This window comes from Ochotona princeps, chromosome 32 (assembly GCF_030435755.1).
Source record: "Ochotona princeps isolate mOchPri1 chromosome 32, mOchPri1.hap1, whole genome shotgun sequence".
NCBI lineage: Eukaryota > Metazoa > Chordata > Mammalia > Lagomorpha > Ochotonidae > Ochotona > Ochotona princeps.
The window spans coordinates 8765896-8785737 of record NC_080863.1 but is presented as its reverse complement, the minus strand read 5'-3'; the positions used below and the strand labels follow the sequence as shown (position 1 = coordinate 8785737).

Below are 19842 nucleotides of genomic sequence, written 5' to 3'. Positions count from 1 at the left end.
CTGAGCAGGACCCCTGGATGTCTGTATTCCTCACCCTCTGTTTACTGCTTGGGTGGGACAGTAAAGATGTTAATGGTATACTTTTAAGAGTTCCAGGAGAAGTGAGGCCTATCAGTAATGGAATGTGGGCACAGAAGCCAGGAAAAGGTGAGTGTCTGCAGCTTTGGTAAGTGTGTCCAGGTTGTTCACTGGATGTTTCTTAGGATAACTTAAACAGCTGGGGAAGCTGGGCCATAGGTCTTCAGTTAAACGGGCAGGTTTCACGGTAATGACCATTAGTTCCTCTCACAGTTTCGAGTCATATTGGATCCACTGGACTTGTCATTTGCTAATTTCTAGTGGGCCCTGTTATCACCAGGCTTGGTTAATAAAGACTCCTTAATATACCCTAGACTTGTCTGGTGTGATCTGCAGCATGAAAAACATAATTGGGTAAAGAATATCTTTAATTAATGCTCATCAGCCTACCAAAGAGTAAGAATATGTACTTAAAACACAGACTGGCGATCACCACTCAAATATTATTCCCCACTAACAGTATAATGAATCTGGACCATTTATTCCGGTTAAAACTCTCCGAGGATCTGTTAAGCTACAAACAATTTTATGCTACTGTTTTATTCTATCACATCTTTAAAAAGATGAACTTTATTTTTTAATAAAAGGATTACAGGCTCCTTATAGCAAAGTGAGATACTCTTTTTAATAGATCAAAGAAAGCTCTTATTAAAAAAGAACATGATTTTTGTTTTTACTAACACTGTTTATGAACGCATATGGACTTTGGCAACACATGTGAGTTGCTGAAGAAGATACGATCCACATGAGAAGAAAATGGCCCAAAGTGTAATCAGGCAGTTTCGCAGGCTGAAATGAGACAGGCTGACAAAAAAAAAAGTGATAAATATATAAAAATAGAAGAAAATTGCTGTTCGGCACAATAAGCCATCCTGAGCTCCTGGCCGCAGAATAATGACATTGCAACGTTAACAGAGGGCTATGGAGGGAAAGAGCCCTTTTGCCAGTGGTAGCTCTCCAAGGAAATGAGGGCACAGAGGCTTAAGAGCATCGTCCCAGGGTACAGCTGCCAGATGCCATACGGAGAGCTGGGAGGAAGATGCTGTGTTGTAGGACCAAGATGAAAAACAGCTAGCTACTACCCAGAAGGCAAGACCTTTCTTTCCCTTTAGAAATGTGTCCAAGTTACTGATACGTACCTTCAAAAATTTAAAATGAGAAGTAACAGCACACACAGGAAAGCGCAACACTTGGTCATAAGTGACCTTGTCATATGCAATGCTTTGGATACAAATGCTTGCTTCTACCACAAAAGCATGTCAGAGAAATATTGCCAGATGCAGCCATCTTTTTCCATTATCTACGTCTGAATTAATCACACATTATTTATGTCGAACATGAAGCTTTAATTGGTTTGTTTCAGTCACCAATAATTACCTCACTCACTATGTTAGTTGGAGCTCAGGAAATTGAATAGATTTCAATCTTAATCTGCACAACACACAGCTAGAAAGGTAATTCTGATGTAATGGAATAACCCAATGCAATCAAAATACATACGTAAATCATTTTAACATGTTTTGGATTACCTGTAGCATTTTAAATAGCACTCAGCACTCGATGCTGGAGAGAAGTGAGAACAGAATGTGGTGCTTAAAAATATTATATCACTCAAAAATGCTCCATTGATGCAAAATTAACACTTATCCTTCTCTAAATCTCAAAGCATTTGGCACTATAATCCTGATGGTACGCTGCGATGAACACTAAGATTTCCAAGCTAAATTGCTGTAATCAAAAATAAATAAATTGCCATAACCGCAAGGAACACTTACCAATGGAAAACTGGAGGACAGAAGCTGTTGTTGTGTTGAGGCCTGTGGTCATCTGGAGGAAAGCAGACACAAATGGAAGACAAGTTAGAAACCGAAGAGGAGAAAGGTTGGTGAAGAGGAGCGGGTGGTGAAAGAAGAGAAAAAGAAATGACCCATTAACTGAGGTGGTACTCTCCCACCAGAATCCTCACAGGGCAAAACGGACAATAACATTTCCTTTAAACAAAGTATCTTATCTCCCTCTGTTTTTATAGTAAGTCCTCCTTGGTTTCTACTTGGGAACATTGGATCTTAAAAATCCAGAGGCACAATATTAAAAGAGAATTTTCAAAAACTCAACTTCACGTGCATTCGATGAATACTCTTGTCCCCTCCAATTTTAGACGAATTACAAAATCTAAACGCAGGTTCTTTGGTAAGTTCAAAGCACCGTACTTCCTGCTATGGCTGACGCCTTAGAGGGTCTTAATTCAGGGTCTTAGCTCCTGAACTTTGGGATGTAATAAAGGATGGCTTTTGCACCTGCATGGTGAAGTTCCACAGCTGTGACCTCTGCTGCGGAATAGCAAGTGGCACAGACCACTGCCAAATTTCCAGTTACAGGGGTAACAGAGGGTGACTTTGAAGTCTCATTAGTCACCGACTCTATGTTTTGTTTGTTGTCTGTTTTTGGCTTCACCAAAGGCTAGAAACGCTGGGTCTGATGTCTTCTCCTCTATCCCCTTGTTTTTGTCAGCTATAACAGAGGACGGGAAAGATAATGAGAGAAAACAGGCAGCACCGCCTGCAAGATCTACTCCACTGTATTGATTATAAGGTGTTACACATTATTTATTCGTCGTGAGTTCAGATATGTCATTTTAGCCTGGGATGTGATGAAGCCTTTGTGTCTGACATTCTGAAAACAGAATTGCGATTTAGAGGCACTTTTGATGAATAATATAGCAATTATGAGTGTGATGGAGTACTTTTTTTCCCCTACAAAATCTCAGTGCTCTGAAGTTATTAAGTTGTCTCTAAACTCCAATCAGAATGATAACCATACGGATCTGTACAGTTCGTGCAACTCGGGCTATCCGTGATTCTGGATTCCCTTTCTGTACACTTTTATTAGGTTTGAAACCATTTGAGTCCAAAATCATCCCTCACTAAAATGTAGTTCCAAATAGGTGAGAATAATTTAGTAAATAACTCCTTCTACAAAAACGGAAGGTGGCACGATCCATTTCATATTGAGTTTTGAGACTACCGCGTGTTAAGGCATGGATAAATGAATTCCTGTTTACATTGTTATTTATTTAGGGTTTATTTATTTTTACTGGAAAGGCAGATTCACCGAGTAGAGACAGAGAAAGATCTTTCATCTGCCAATTCACTTCCCAAATGGTCACCAGAGTTGGAGCTAAGCCAATCCGAAGCCAGGAGCTTCTCCCAGGTATCCCATGCGGGTGCAGGGTCCCAAGCACTTGAACCATCATCTGCTGCCTTCCCAGGGCACAAGCAGAAAGCTGGATCAAGAAGTGGAATAGCCAGGACATGAACCAGTGCCCATAAGGGACGATGGCCCTGGCAGGTGGAGGATTAGCCCGTTGAGCAACTGAGCCAGTCCCGCTATTATTTTGCACTGTCAGAATGAATACACTTCAGCATCACTACCTGAAATTCTGAGACTAGGATGAAATGCAATGGCTGCTTAACTAATCCACAAAATGGAAATGATCTTTCTAGCATTAAAAAAAAATGAAGCCTGGAGTTGGTGCTCTGGCTTGAAGCAGGCTGCCATGTGTGGTGCCAGCATCCCACATGGGCACTTCTTGGAGTTCCAGCCGCTGTGCTTTCTGTACAGCTTCCTGTTAATGCATCGAGGAGAACAGAGGAACACGGTCCAAGTGTTTGGGCCCTGCCATCCTTATGGGAGACACATGGATGAAGCTTTTTGGCTTTTGCCTGGCCCAACACTGCTCTTTGGGGTCCTGTGCGGGAGGGAAGCGCTGGGTGGAAGATCTTTGTGTCTCTCAATCTATCTGCAGCCACCTTTCAAATAAAAAAAACATATCTCTAAGAAAGTAAAAGTTAAATCCTTTACCTGTCAACGTGCTTTGCCTGTGGTTCTTTCCATCTTCACTTAGAACCATCTTCACCAAGAACTATATTTACAAAACTAAGGAAGGCATACTGTTTAGAAAAATGAAGCCTAGGGGTTGATCACATTGGCTAGTTCTCACTTATCACAGCTTGGACCAGCTTCAGTTTGGAAGTACAATCTAAGCTGTTGTGTTTTGGTAAACATAATGGCGACTGATAACTGAATTTAGAACTTTTGATTTGATGTATCTGTCTTTGATATGCACAACTTGGGAATGCCTTACAGCTAGATTCACAAGGTACAGCATCAGCCAACTCAAGGAAGAAGAGGTATGGGCTGAGGGGACATGCATCTGTACTGGGCATTTGTGGACATGGCATTCCTGTTCTTACTTTTGACATGTAACAATTACACAAAATAATTCTTATATTAGGCATTATAAGTAATGCTTAATAATCCGAGATGATGCATGTAGGTTAAAATTAAAATTTCCCATTTTATGTAAAGAATTTCAGCATTCACATTTAGATGTCCGCAGGAGTCCAAGGCCTAGCTCCCCACAGACACCAAGGGCAACTGGCCATTTCTGTCACAACAATATGGCACACAATTTAGTAAACAGTGGACATCATCCCTACTTTTTAAAATCTATCTGAAGATGAATTGAGATTTTTCTCAATTGATTTCCTCTGAATCTAAGTAAAAACTATCTTAAGGAAATACCATGAGGTTATAAAGCTGAATATGTTTTAAAATATCTTAGATGAATGTGCTTTATTTTAAACATTGTTCTTTTTGGTTAAAGGCTAATATCACTTCAAACTAGCCAATTGAGTGTCCAATGTAATCTGGGCTATATTAAAACAATCAAAAATAACGATACCTATAAACATTCCAAATAAACTTTGAGTTTTTACTTTATGGAAATCTGAAGTTGGGCATTATATTCTTTGATATTTTTATGTTGATTCTTTATGGCTGAATCTCCATAGCCACTCTGACACTTCATAAAAATGAGACTGTAGGGCCAGCACTGTGGTTTAGTGAGCACAGTCAATGTCCACAAAGCTGGCATCCCGTATGCATGCCAGTTCGAGTCCCACTTGTTCTATTTCTGATCCAGCTCCCTGCTAATGGCCTGGAAAAAGCAGCAGAGGATGGCCCAAATGTTTCAGTCCCTGCACCCACATGTGAGGTTTGAATGAAGGTTCTAGCTCCTGGGTTTCGCCTCGTCCAGCACTGGGCACTGCAGCCATCTAGAGAGTGAAGTGGCAGATGGAACCTCTCTCTCTCTCTCTCTCTCTCTCTCTCTCTCATTCTCTTTCTCTCTGTGTGTCTCTGCTTGTCTCTTTCTGTAATTTTAACTTCCAAAATAAATAAATAAAGCTTTTTTAAGAAAAAAAAAAAAGAGATTTACTTATTGCAAGGGTAGAGTCACAGAGACGAGGGAGAAGGAGGGAGATGACTCATCTACTGGTTCACAGCTGGAATAGTTAGGGCCGGGCCGGATCGAGGCCAGGACTCCTACAAGGGTCGCAGAGATCATTGTGCCATTTTCTGCTGCTTTCCAAGGAGCATTATCAGAGAGCTGTGTTAGAAGCGGAGATGCAGGGATTTGAACTGACACACGTCAGACGCCAGAGGTGCGAGCAGAAGCTTAACCCACTGCACTGTTAACACTGGCCCCAAGACGTTTGTAAGTTTTACTAGCCTGTAGAAACAAACAAACAAACAAAATTGCCAAAAATTTCCATAAATACTACTTAATGAGGGCACCTTCTAAAACAGGCATTTATTCTAAGCTCAATTAACTATGGCAAAAATCTAATTTTGCTTTAAGGTTTATAGATAATTAATTCAGTCATGGTACATTATTTAAAATGTACGGGTAAATCTATTTTTTTCAGGAAGAACTTTCCTGCCAGAGCCACATTTGTCTGCAGGAATATTATACGAGTTTTTGAGACTTGAATTATGAGCACCTATTATTTTAATTTGCATCCAATTAATTCTGTTTGTGTTTTAATTTCAATTGAAAATTCTTCAATTCATCAATGTTCTGACGCTAGTATCTTTAATAAATTAAATGTATCTATTGCCACGAAAGGGGTATTCAAGCAGCATAAAAGCCAAGTTACAATAATTAATTGGCTTTCGTGGTTGGATAGCTGAATCTTCTTTGAATGGCCTACCTATGCTGTCCCTTTACTTCTTTCGGTGAGTGATTTTGAATGTTACGTGACAAAAAGAGGCATGCAAGTGAGAACACACCTTGAAGCCCAAGTTGGGAAAGAGCAAAGGCAGAGTGTAAGATGTATCAACCAAAAAAAATTTTTTTTAAAGCCCTAGTGCTTGGGCCCTGGTGCAATGGCTAACTGCCTAACCCTTGACTTGCAGGCACCAGAATCTCACAGGAGCACCACTTCCTGTCCTGGCTGCTCCACTTCCCATCCAGCTCCCTGCATATGGTCTGGGAACGCAGTGAAGGATGGCCCGAGTCCTGGGGACTTGCAGCCGTGGGGGAGACCTGGAAGAAGCTCCAGGTTCTTGGCATTGGCTGAGCTACAGTCCTTGTGGCCATTTGGGAAGTGAGCCAGGAGATGGAACATCTTTCTCTTTGTCTCTCCTTCTCTCTGTAAATCTGCCTTTCCAACAAAAAATATTTAAAAAAAAAAAAAAAAGAAGCACAAATGCTTTTTCACTTAAAACCTATCAAAGTTCCTTTGCGGTTAGGACACGAAGTTAAACGATAATTAGATAAAATGAATATCTAGCATTTTTACTCATAAGGAGCATAAAAAGGACAATGTTAAGAGCTAAACTTTAGGGGCTGGAGTGATGGTGTAGTGGTTAAAGTTCTAACCTTTCACACGCCGGGATCCCAGATGGGCACTGGTTCTAATCCCAGTGGCCCGCTTTCCATCCAGCTCCCTGCCTGTGGCCTGGGAAGCAGTCGAGGACGGCCCAAAGCCTTGGGACCCTGCACCCACGTGGGAGACGCGCAAGAGCTCCTGGCTCCTGGCTTCGGATTGGCTCAATTCCAGTCGTTGCATTCACTTGGGGAGTGAATCAGCAGATGGAAGATCTTCCTCTCTGTCTCTCCTCTTCTCTGTATATCCGCCTTTCCAATAAAAATAAATACATCTTTTTTTTTTAAAGACTGAAACTTTATACACATTGGTCTCGGTGCAGTAGCTCAGAGGCTAAAATCCTCGCCTTGCATGTGCCAGGATGTCATATGGGCACCGGTTCTAATCCCGGCAGCCCTGCCTCCATCCAGCTTCCTGCTTGTGGCCTGGGAAAGCAGTTGAGGACAGCCCAAAGTCTTGGGACCCTGCACCCGCTTGGGAGACCCGCAAGAAGCTCCTGTCTCCTGGCTTTGGAATGGTGCAGCTCCGGCTGTTGTAGCTGCTTGGGAGAGAATCCATAGACGAATATCTTTCTGTCTCTCGTCCTCTCTATATCTGACTTTGCAATAATAATAATAATAAACGTTATACAAGTTTAACTTTTTTAGGTGTGATACGTGTTTATATGTAAGTAGCCTGAGAGGGTACTTTCAAAAGTTCGTAGGCACCTGGAATCAAAAGATAAGTATTTAGGTGTAAAAAATTTTGTTTGAAGTCATACATGGAGAAGTTTTCAGGAAGTTCATGGAGCACATGCATCATGTAAAAACAATCCTCAGATTTCAAACATTCTAATGTCAAAATAAGCTTATCTTAATTCGTCTTTTCTGCTTCATTTTTGAAGGTCCCTCATCTATCATGAGGCCCAATTTTTTAAAAAGCCAACTCATCTTAGGGAAGCATCACAGTTCACGAGATCTTTCGATGCTTTGGATTTTATTGCTGAGAGGTTTACTTTTAAATTCAAAAACATCACAATTTTGAGATATTTCAAATGGAAGTCATCAGCAGGATCTCCAATTTTCATCTGCACCGTAGGAGTCTAAGAGAATCTTCTTCTGCTGCCACAAAGTTCGGTAAATGGTACGACAAAACAGCACACACACAAAGAGCACAGACTCACCAGCTCCCGCGGGCCGTACGGTTCGCAGAAGGTCACAGCGCTGCCCTGCATAATCGCCCCACATTGCTCTCCAAGCTCACAGTTGCTACAGGCAGCCCTGCAGGAACACAGCACACAGCCCGGTCTGAGAACCAGCACACACGGTGGTTTACTGCCCAGGTGAGAGAAGGTGCCACGACGGTGGCTGTTCGGGCTCATCGAGCAGTTCTGGAAAGCAACGCTATTTCGCATGATGACAGGGTGAAGAGGACTTGAAATCAGAGAAAAACTGAAGATAAATGACAATGCTTCCACGTGTTTGGATTTCAGAGAGAGTAGATTGTTAGATTACTTGCTGTGATGAGCAAGTGAGCAGTCTCCCTAAACCTAATTTCATACGGTTCTTTTGAGGATTAAACGGGCACGTTAAGTATAAGGCAAAAAGTACACGACAAACTTTAAAGTAAGTATTTAATGATGGAAGATGGCATTATATATTGATAACTACAGAATTTCTAACAGGTCTAGTAAAATGATGTCGGGACAAATCAAACATAAGCAAAATGATATCTATAATAATTATTGTTATTATTTAAAATTTATTTTTAATAATTAGTTTTCTATAATAAATTTTTAAGTTTTCTATTATAATAATTTTTAATAATTAGTTTTCTATAATAAATTAGTTTTCTATAATAAATTAGTTTTCTATAATAAAGTCTGTATCTCAGAAACAAATGTTTTAAAACCTTTTTTAAAATCTTTTTCTTTCACAAATGTTTAAAATAATTGTCCTTAAAAAAACTTGCCTGCATGTATCCCACCGTTCTGAGTTTTTATGTTAACCTTACAAAGAATTAGCTACTTGATTCTTATATAATGAAGCGGTTAATAAAAACTTGGGGAAGGGCCCGGCGGCGTGGCCTAGCGGCTAAAGTCCTCGCCTTGAACGCGCCTGGATCCCATATGGGCACCGGTTCTAATCCCAGCAGCTCCACTTCCCATCCAGCTCCCTGCTTGTGGCCTGGGAAAGCAGTCGAGGACGGCCCAAAGCTTTGGGACCCTGCACCTGCATGGGAGACCCGCAAGAGCTCCTGGCTTCTGGCTTCGGATTGGCTCAATTCCGTCGTTGCACTCACTTGGGGAGTGAATCATTGGACGGAAGATCTTCCTCTCTGTATATCTGACTTTGTAATAAAAAATAAAATCTTTAAAAAAAAAAACTTGGGGAAAAAAATCTTGAAAATAAAGTTATTTATGTCTATGCAGCCGAATCCGCAGGTGTGCTGTTCTGGGTTTGACTTTGTATCTTTTCAGTAGCATTTACGACACTCTGTATTGTGGCATTTCCTCCTACAATCATTACACACCTAAGACGCAGGAAGGAAGATCTATGCCTCCCCTGTCTGAACCTCCAGCCGCCCAAGAGCTGTATTTCATGCACAAAGAGCGTTTTCAATGACTTTTACACTCCAAGTACTAAAGTCAGTGGAAAGGGCACCCTGCCCTTTGTTTCAGAGATCCTTGTGTTAAGCCCTTCCAGCTGTCTGTTACTCTCAGCAAAGGGGGGCCCATCCAAGCAGGAAGACAGAGAAGTGTGAAGAGATAAAGTGGCCCATAAAAGCTAGGAGGTAGAAGTAGAAAAGTAAATTTATTTATATATATCACACAAATACATGTGCTATGGATTGAACAGAACTTGGTGCTCCAAACTCATGCAGATGCTTCATGCTAACATTTAAAGGAATGATGCTAATGGTGGATGGTTTAGGGACAGCTCTAGACCTAATGATGAGAGGTATGAGGTAGGCCCGGGGAAGGCCTTTAGGTCATGGGCAAAGCAGGTAGCTCTCAAAAGAAGGTTGGTTATTTAAGCTGATTTCAGGCACTCTTCCCAGTTTCTTGTTCTCCGCCATCAACCCCACCCCACGACTGGCTGGACATGCAGTCTGTCATGGCTAGCTTCCCCAGATACCAGACTAATGGGCACACCTGATCCTGAACCGTGAGTTTCCACACCAGGAATTAAAGCAACCTTGTTCTTCCCATAAAGCTTCTCTCCTGCATTCATTTCAAGTAACACAATGATGACTGATTCCAAGTGTAAACATTCTTGTATTTTACCACAAGGAATAAATGGAGACATCGTTTTAACCTTATCAATTGTATTCCCATACGAGAAGACCAGTGACATCAAATATCTTAATCATTTAGAAAAAAAAGGATTTTTTATATGGAATGTATATCTCAGCATCACAAGCTTTGGTAGGAGATACAAATCATCTCTTGATTGCTTCTCTTGAAGCAATCGCCTAATAAGATGTCTTTGATATCAGAAGAGACGTAGTAGATCCTGGGAAGAGAAAGAAGTCTGTCTCTTGATCATTTATAGCATGTTGCATCCTAGAATTATTTGTTATTGAATAAACAAGTGCATAAAAGACAATTTCATAAGTAGAAATACTGCTAAGGTGTGATTCCTAAAGAACTGGAATAATGCCTGGCATGACGTGTTAGCCATTACCACCATCAGCATGCCTTCGTCTGCTCCAGGTCTGGTGTGTCTGAGTCCCCCACACCCCCTACCAAGAACCCATTTCATGAACATAACTACTACCATTTTTCTAATTCCGTAACCTGGTTGTGAATGTGATAACTGCGCAGAGAAATGGTAAAAATTACAGCGGGCTTCTTTCTTTAGTGATAGATGAGGATTATTTGGTCTCCTGTCGTGAAATGGCTTGGGATAAACACCAATTTGACAAAGGAAACAAATGACAGGGAGGTTCCAGTCTTATAGCTTGACTGCCCTTGTGCCTCTCAAAGGAAAGCTCACTGCTAATGAGGGATCTGAGCCCTGATCACATTTCTGTAGCAATCCTGCTCTCTACAAAATGAGTAGCAGACCTCCAGCCTACAATGTAATATTAAAGCATAATATCTATATAAAAGATATACATTGCAGGCCTCCTCTGCTCGTAATTTTGATCAAAGAAGGGCTCAGGCAGAACGTGGATATATGTATGTTATTTAAGGGCAATTTTGCCTACAATCTGAAATTAAAGAACCAAGGAGAAGATAGTAAGTGTTTCATGTATTTGGAGATTTAGCAGGCGTGAGCAAAAGAAATACACGAGTTAAAAAAAAAAGCAAAGAAATACTACACTTCTTCCCACTTGCTCCTCATTGTGCTTTGTACATCCGGAACTTTAAAATAAAGTTTAAAAAGCACTTTGGGAAACATAAAGGGATTCATAACGATCAGGTATTGCCCACTGGGTTGCTACTACTTGGAGGCGCAATGACTCTCTCCAGGATGAATGGGGTAAATCTATCAGCTTCCTGCCAGGCCTTTTAAAATGTCCTTTGCTTGAATTTTTCACACCCTGACTGGACTTGTCAATATAATTTATTTTAATTTACCCTGAATGCCAACCCCCCCAGGTGGTCCAATCCAATCTCTATCAGCTGCCAGTAAGTTACTTATTTCACTTACATTTATGAATTCATTCTTGTATTTAACAAACTTATGTTGAGGACTTAGACACTGCGCTGAGCTTTGGCTATACAAAGACCCTTAAAACACTGTCATTTCCCCTCAGAAGCCCAGATTACAGAAAGAAAGACAACAACGTACACAAATAGTTGTAACACAGGGTGCCGATGCATTCACAGTTATTTATTGCAATTCATTATATGTCTAATACCTTAAAGCCCATTTAACACTTTCAACACTTAAGATCACTACCACTCTCCTTATTTTTCTGATCAGATAATTGGGCTTCAGAGAGGTTAAGTACTGGCTCAATGTCACACTGATTCAAAATTAGAACAATTACAATTTTGGACCAACAACTGCTGACTCTTAACACCCATTCCCTTTTCCATTGTCCCTCATCCCTCATCACAAGAGCAGGTGCTGGTTGTGGGTATTTACGTTAAAGTGGGGAAGGCAGGTGAATGTGTAGAAGAGTGTGGACAGCATAGAAATTACAACACACAAACAGCTCAGTGCAGTGGGTCCACACCGCTGGAACCATACTGGCACAAATGAAAGAATGGCAGAAGATGGGCGACCAGTGTACAGCAGGGTTCCTGCACTATCTACCTACTCACAGGTACTATACAGGAGCACCACGCACAATGCCTCCAATAATTCATTTCAATCCTTCTCCTCCATGTTTATACCCATTTAGAAGATGCTAAAACTGAAAATCAGAGATAATATCATCCGAGGTTACAGAGCTGGTAAACTACAAATCTGGGATTCAAATTATCACTAATCTGTTTCCACTATGATTATGCAAATCTAATTTTTAGGAGAATTATTCTAGTAGATGGTGCCTTCAAGTTAGAAAAGACCAGGGGCTGTTGATGCAATCTGACAAAAATACAATTGTGCCCTGAAACAAGGTAAAGGATTTAAATTGGACAGTCTTTAGGATCGCTGTTCAATAAAAATGACAAGAGCCGTGTCTATATCTACTGGCAACATTCAACCCCCAAAGAAGCAGAAATTAATTTTAGTATGGTCTGAGAAACCCTCGTCTGAGAATGTGATGTCTAAGACTTTCACTGCAAAATTTGAAACTGTTGAAGTGCCAACACGGTAAGAGGAAAGTTTCACACTATGAAACTTTCAAACACAAATATTTTTTAAAAGATTCATTTAGGTATATAAATATCTATGACTCCTAAATGAATTATGCTGTTAGACCTGGGTCATATCCCTGAACACCCCATTTTGCACGTGAAAATAATCCAAAATATAAAACCCCAAATTTCTGGCACCAAGCAATTTGAATAAGGCATACGCCACTTGTATGATTAAATTATCTTCATGCAATGAATATAAAAATGACTAATGGTGTATTTTATAGACTTTTACCATTTCAAAAGAGCTTCAAGTCAGGGAGTATGTTTTACACTGACAGTCCATCTCGATTCAGACTAGTCACATTTTAAAGTGTCCAATAGTCACGGGTGACTGGTGCCCACCCTGTTGGGCAGCACAACTCCAGGAAATCAGCGACTTGGAAACTGACCACTCTCCCGTCATGCTGCCAACTGGAGAAAGACAAGCTGAACTTCTAGAACTTCATGGGATGAGACAGAAAGCACAGTTCCGGAATCGGTTGACGGTAAGGCAGTGCACGTCTTTAGGCGATATGGGAAAGAACAGAGCATATAAAGCCAACAGAGAAGGGGGTTAAGAACAATCAGTTTGTTCCATCTGATTTTTGGAAGATTGTAGCCTTCATCATGTCTCCTCAATGTGTATCAATCCAACCTACCGAGATGAAAACTGGCAGTGGAGTTAATTTTGACTCACATTGCTAAAGAGCATGAGCTGCCAATCAAAGCAACTTTGCTGAGTCATAAAGTAACTTTCCTATTATTTTCTCTATCACAAAAGGTTAAGCATTGTGCAACTATAATTATGAATGTTATTATCACAAAAGAAAAGCTAAATCGGTTTCATTATGAACAACCACGACGGTTTCTTCCTTCTAGATTCATGCGGAGATAATCCTCATTCTGAGATATTGAGAGGTGGGACCATTAAGAGGTGGTTTGGATTAATACATTTATTGGTTAATGGGTTGATGGACTGATGAGTTAATGGGATATATGGAGAGCATCCCTGACTCACACCATGTGTTGTCCCGCACTATCCTTGGAATCTGCTTGCGTCAAGGCCTTCCCCAGATGCAGCTGCTTAACCTAGAATGAGAACCATGACCCACAACACAGCTCAACCTCTGACCCAGCCTCAGGTGTTTCGTTATAGTAGCACAAACTAAGACAGTCTTGATGGAGACTGTGAAGAATTGGTGGTCATGGCTTCCCAGAAGACAATAGTGATCCATGTCAGAAAGACAAGACGAATTGCAAAAAACCTAACCATAGAAATGAACATGAAAATGTCAAGGAAATAAGTGCTGCTTCAGCCCCAAATTTAAGATAATTATTAAGTACCCACATGCTATTTCAGCCCTTTCCTCCCGATTTTCTCAGTATGTCTCTGATGGTTGAATTTGGTTCAGTGGAGTTTGATATTTTGCATTTCTTTTTGTTATTCAAGAAACAGACAGGATTGTAGGGGGTGGAATGCAGAAGGCACATCCAAGCATTCACATTCTAGTTCACTGCTCCATGGCCTGCAAGGGCTGGATCAACCTTGGGAACTGGAAATGCAACCCAAGTCTCCTACATGAGTGGCACAGATCCAAATGCTTGGGCCATAACTGCCTCCAATCCGAATCTGCATTGGCAGGAAGTTAGGAGCCAACACTGGGCATCAACCCTTGCTACTCTCTATGGAGGGGCCCTAATCACTGGGCCAAACACTGTACCAAAAGTGAATGTATTGAACAACAAAGGACAGTCTCTCTAGATCTCTGGAAATCTGAAATTTCAGTATTCCTGTAGCAAAGGTTCTATTGAGTTTCTAAGAACTGGGGTACAATTTACTATGTGATGAGTGGCTCTTTGTTGCTTTAGGTTTAAAGCAAAAAAAAAAAATAATAATCTCCCCGCCAATCCAAAAGATAAACAAAGAAAAACCCCACTGCTATTTGTTGCTGCTCTGTAAATCCCAGATGAATTTCTTCTACTTTGACAAATCTCAGGGGCAAAGGATGGGGTTTTACAAAGTTAGGTGACATATGCTCCGAAGATCTGTGGGAAGAAGGGAGTTTCAAATAATTCATGTGAGGCAGATTTTGTTTTAAAACTGAGAAAGGAATGTGCCTCCCAGGCTTATTAGGATTAAAAATACACGACTTCTCAGTTTCATAGAGAAAAATCAACACCAAATGTTTCTCTCATATAAGAGACCTCTCTTCTCTCTTTTTCCTATTTCCCAGTATGAAACCCATGAACATAAGCACGTGACAAACACCATGACATATGTGAATGTTTCACCTCCAAATAGATTCTGTGCTGCACAATGTGATTAAAAGACATAACCAGTTATGCGGCTGTGCTCCTCAAAGACCATGCAAAGCCTGGATTTATTGAACCCTCTCTGGGCCTATTTATCACAGGCTTAGGCTCCAACGAAGCTCATCAATTACGGCTCGAGTTCACAGATCATTGAGTTAGACGGGACCTGCAGCATCCCTGCATCTCATCACCCTCTCATTACACAGATGATGACTTCTGGTCTAGCACTCCTCCCACTCCACCCAGGCACAACTGGCAAGAGAAAAGTACTCCAGTTCTATAGGAACTATAGGCTCCTAACTATAGGCTCCTAACTTCATGAGCACCACTGTCACTTTTGACTGTTACAATTTATTTAGTAAGTCGATAGTGACTTTTCCTAAAATTTGTATGTCCATTTTGTAGGAAAAGGGGAGTTTGTTTTGCTAAAGAGAAGTTTTACAAAAATCAGAATAATGGCATGTGCATCACAGAAAACATTCAGAGTGAATGTACTGGACTGAAACACCTAACAATCAGATGTAGGACTTCTTTGGGTCGACACATCCCTAGCTCATTCACAAAAATCTGGAGCGGTAGCCTAGTAGCTAAATCCTGATCTTGCATGCACCAGGATCCCATATTGGTGCTGGTTCATGTCCCAGCAGCCCCACTTCCCATCCAGCTCCCTGCTTGTGGCCTGGGAAAGCAGTGGAGGATGGCCCAAAACCTTGGGACCCTGCACCCACATGGGAGACCCAGCAGAAGCTCCTGGCTCCTGGTTTGAAATCAGCTCAGCCCTGGCTGAGCTGAACAGAAGACCTTCCTCTCTGTCTCTCCTCTCCGTAAATCTGCCAATCCAATCCAAATATATAAATCTTTAAAAAGGGATCTTATATATACACTCTCACTAAAAAAACCAACTAATAAACCCATGAGAGAATCATCCAGTATGAAGACTTGTGCTTGCTGACCAACACACCCAGGGCCAAACCACAAGCATAAAAGAGAAGCAAGTGCTTTGAAACACGGTTTTGTTTTCTATTGTTAACAAGTTCCTTGGTGGTTTGCCAGCTTGTGACTTTATCTGCTATTTGTTACTTAGCTGGCTGCTTTTGTCTTGTGACAAAGAGGCACCTGTGATGTGCATTTCAGCAGTAGGGAGCACACTTCCGAAACGATCGCTATGCCTTTGATCCCGATTTTATAATTATTAGGAATGAACCATCGCCCTCCACCCAATTCAACAGACACACTGGAAAGTGTTGTGTGTTTGGAGACCAGGGTCCCCACACAGCATAGTTGCTCACGGGGAGGATTTCAGCATGCAGGAACGAGAAAATTGGGTTCCTTTCCACAGCCAGGGGTTTATGAATGGACGGTGGTGACATCATTCCGATAAGAGTAGGCCAATGACAAAACCCATTCTCTTCAGATCAGAGTGAAATCGCTCAACCTTTAAGGCTTGGCACCGCTGAAACAAGTGAATCATTTGGAAACTCACTGACAATCAGTCACCATTGAATCCTCATATGAGATACATACCATTCGTCCCCAGGACCAAAGGCATTCTATCATCTCTCTGTAATTTACTGCCTGTGAAGGTGTCTCATGCTCACCCTCCCAGAGGCCATCAAAGGCTTCTACCAGGCACAGCCACCCACTTACTAGCACTTCCGAACAGAGCGACTACAACCATTTTAACAACACCCGTTCTAACGATGTAAAAGTCAATACACAAAGAACAATAATACACACACACACACACAGCAGCGCAGCATACTGTGAAGTAAAGGTACTACACAGCATGCATCTTTATCCTCAAATAAAAGTAGGACTCCCAATGAAAAATGCAGGCATGCCTTTACACTATGATGCTAGGTTTGCTACTTTTCCCTATACCTACCATGTCATGATACAGTTAAGAAACAGGAAGTTAAACTTGTTACTTGTACTAAGAGACTCCAGTATGGTGATAACATGGGGACAAACTGGGGGTGCGGGGAGGGAAGAAGGAGAGGAGAAGGGGGGACCCTAAACCTGCAAAATTGTCTTGCGGAAAACAATATATACATTTTTTAAAAAAGATTTATTTGTTTTTATTGGAAAGTCAGATATATAGAGAGGAGGAGAAACAGAGAGGAAGATCTTCCATCTGCTGATACACTCCCTAAGCAGCCGGCAATGGCCAGAGCTAAGCTGATCCGAAGCCAGGAGCCTCTTCTGAGTCTCCCACGCATGTGCAGGGTCCCAAGGCTTTGGGCCGTCCTTGACTGCTTTCCCAGGCCACAAGCAGGGAGCTGGATGGGAAGTGGGGTTGCTAGGACACGAACCTGCACCCATATGGGATCCAGGTGCATGCAAGATGAGGACTTTAGCCACAAGGCTACCCCCCAGGCCCACAATATGTAATTTTTAAAAAATACCTAAAAACTGGAAGAATAAAAAAAAGGTTTTTTTTTTTTCACTTCCTGACCTAATACATCTCTAGCCACAGGTCCAGCAAACATCCTGTGTACTGACAAAGCTGGCGAATGAGCTTGCAAGAGGGAGGCCAGAGCAGAGACTGAAGAATCCAGCCGCATGAAACCCTGGAGGCCAGCAGGCTCTGCGCTATCCACCGACTCCTTCAGAGACCCCAAAGCTCTTGGTACTGTCCAGCAAAAGCTCAGCGACCAGCGCGCTCACCTTGGGTTCAAACTTCATGGTCAAGAGAGGATGCTTTATAGTCAAGAGGGTATGGCTGTTTGCTTGCAAGCAATTGTCACGGTCATTTTCAATGAGTCAAAGACCAAGTTTTTAACAAGTTAGTTTTTTAAAAAAAATCCTTTTCTCTTTGTGAATGTGAAGTATTTTTACAAAAAGAAAAAGTAAGAAAAGTTTGCTTCCTGAGACTGAGAATGATAATATCACCTTTAACTATGTCATACTTTTATCAACAACCTAAGGAGCTAACACCTGCTCTAAACGTGAAGATAACAAACTCCATTTATAACTCATTCTTTCTCATTAGTTCTCACCAAGGAAGGTCAGAGAAAGCTTCCCATTGCACCAGGGATTTAGAAAAAAACGTGATGGCTTCTTTGCTAATAGATTTGATGACAAATGCTAGTTGGGTTCAAAAATCACCCCTCCAGAATCCCACAACTACACACACTCTTTTGACCTCCTGCGATGGTGAATGCTACTACATGGTGCCTGGAAAAAAAATTTTTTTCCCACCTGTTTCAAACACAATGGACATTGAATCCCAGCAAGGGAGCTGTCTCAGTCATCTAAATCATAGAGTCCAGAAGAAAATCATAAACACTCAGATGGACATCTCAGTGCGTTAAAGTGACACAGGACTAGTGTGGGAATAGTCTCACTTTTTCCTGTTTATATTTTGCATTAATTGAAACTTTTTACCAAGCACATTTATTGCGTTTTAAATCAATTCAAGTATTTATACCAAATAAGGTAGACAGTACATTCAAGAACTGATGCAAAAAAAATAAAACAAAAATTCCTCGTTTCTATTTCAACACCATCAAATGCTTGGAAGCGTAGCTGCTTTCATTCTTGAAGACAGGAATGCTGTTGTATGCTCCTTGCTTCTTTGTGCTTGATGTTCCTTTTTGCAACTTGAATCTTGACCAGCATGCTGTGATGTATTCACTCAGCGGAGAACTGTGCACCAAGTATCCAAGTCTACACTTCAAATTCATAAAGTTTCACACACCAAAATGCTTTGGATTTGTCCAGGGTGTCTGATAACTCACCTCTGAAAAAGCAGCACCAAACATTTGCTGTTTCACAGTATTAAAAAGCTTATGCATTGGGGAGCTTCGCAAATTTGCTCTCTGTAAAATGGTATTAAATAGGTAAGAGAGCAGCAGGCCATCTGGAGTCACAATGGAGACAGCCTCCTGTTAGACCAACACTCCAACATCCTAACTGCCAACACAGACTGTTTTCCTGCGAGAGCCTAGGCCCCTGGGCCATACTTCAGCGGCAGTGAAGATATGACCGCCATGGCCTCACATTTCACTTGGCATTATAACACAAGGTCTATTTGATAGTGATGACAGAAATTACTAAATTCAAGTAAATAAACACCCACTTAAAAAACTTGAGATGAAAGTCAACAGCACAACAAAGCCAGAACTGAGTTGAACAATCTGTAACCCAAAAGATGTGAATATTTTAAGAAACCAATGGTGAGCTGTACCCATGTGCTGCTGGTGTGGAAACATTTATACATGGCTCAAATCCCTTTTCTCAGTTCACATATCCCAAGGTCATCTGGCAAAGTACATATCAGAAAATGCAAAATCAAGATGAGAAAGTTTGGTAAGAATGTTACTTATACAAGCCAAACTCAAAAAGTCACCTGGGGGTGTCCCTTTTGAGAAAAGCACAGAATCCTTTGTGTACACACTTAGTTTTACTCTAACAAATCAGCTTGTTCACTCCGGATGTTTAAGACTGAGCCTCCTCTTTCTTTTCCAGTGAAACCAAAAGAGAATAAAATAAATATGAAACTATAACAGATAATGTCAATTTCAAATATGCTAATACAGACTCTGCTCCGCCAAGTGACAGGCCTCACGTCATTAAGTAGGAGCAAATCTTCTTTTTGAAAGTGTCATCTTAAAGTGCAGGGATGTTCATTAAACATTCAAAGGGGAAGCCACGTTGTCAAGATGCCCACTTAACATATCCAAACACCAAGAACCCACCCTCTGCCAAACTATAACATCATGTCCCACGCTTTTCAATATACTCATTTATGCATAACAACTGGGATACTAAAGACTTTCGTGAAATCAAAGGAAAAGTTCATTTCATTAGGTAAAGAAACATGTAAACTTGTGAAAGATTTAAATCTTAAACCTGACCTACCTTGCCAACACTGAACAGATATAATTTAAGCTTCTCAATTTCTCCTTGGCTTTGCCCTGACATGTCCATTAATACCCAGGA

At 41.2% G+C, this 19842-nt stretch overlaps 1 protein-coding gene across 1 annotated transcript in view; it reads right to left on the bottom strand.

Moving 5' to 3' along the window:
• RELN (reelin) overlaps nucleotides 1-19842 on the bottom strand; it is a 384643-nt gene that overhangs the window by 195614 nt on the left and 169187 nt on the right. The window contains exons 7-8 of the mRNA XM_058657530.1: nucleotides 7972-8068; nucleotides 1854-1905 (exon numbers count right to left, since the gene is read on the bottom strand). Coding sequence (XP_058513513.1) covers nucleotides 1854-1905; nucleotides 7972-8068 — 149 coding nt within the window. The remainder of the gene's footprint in view (nucleotides 1-1853; nucleotides 1906-7971; nucleotides 8069-19842) is intronic.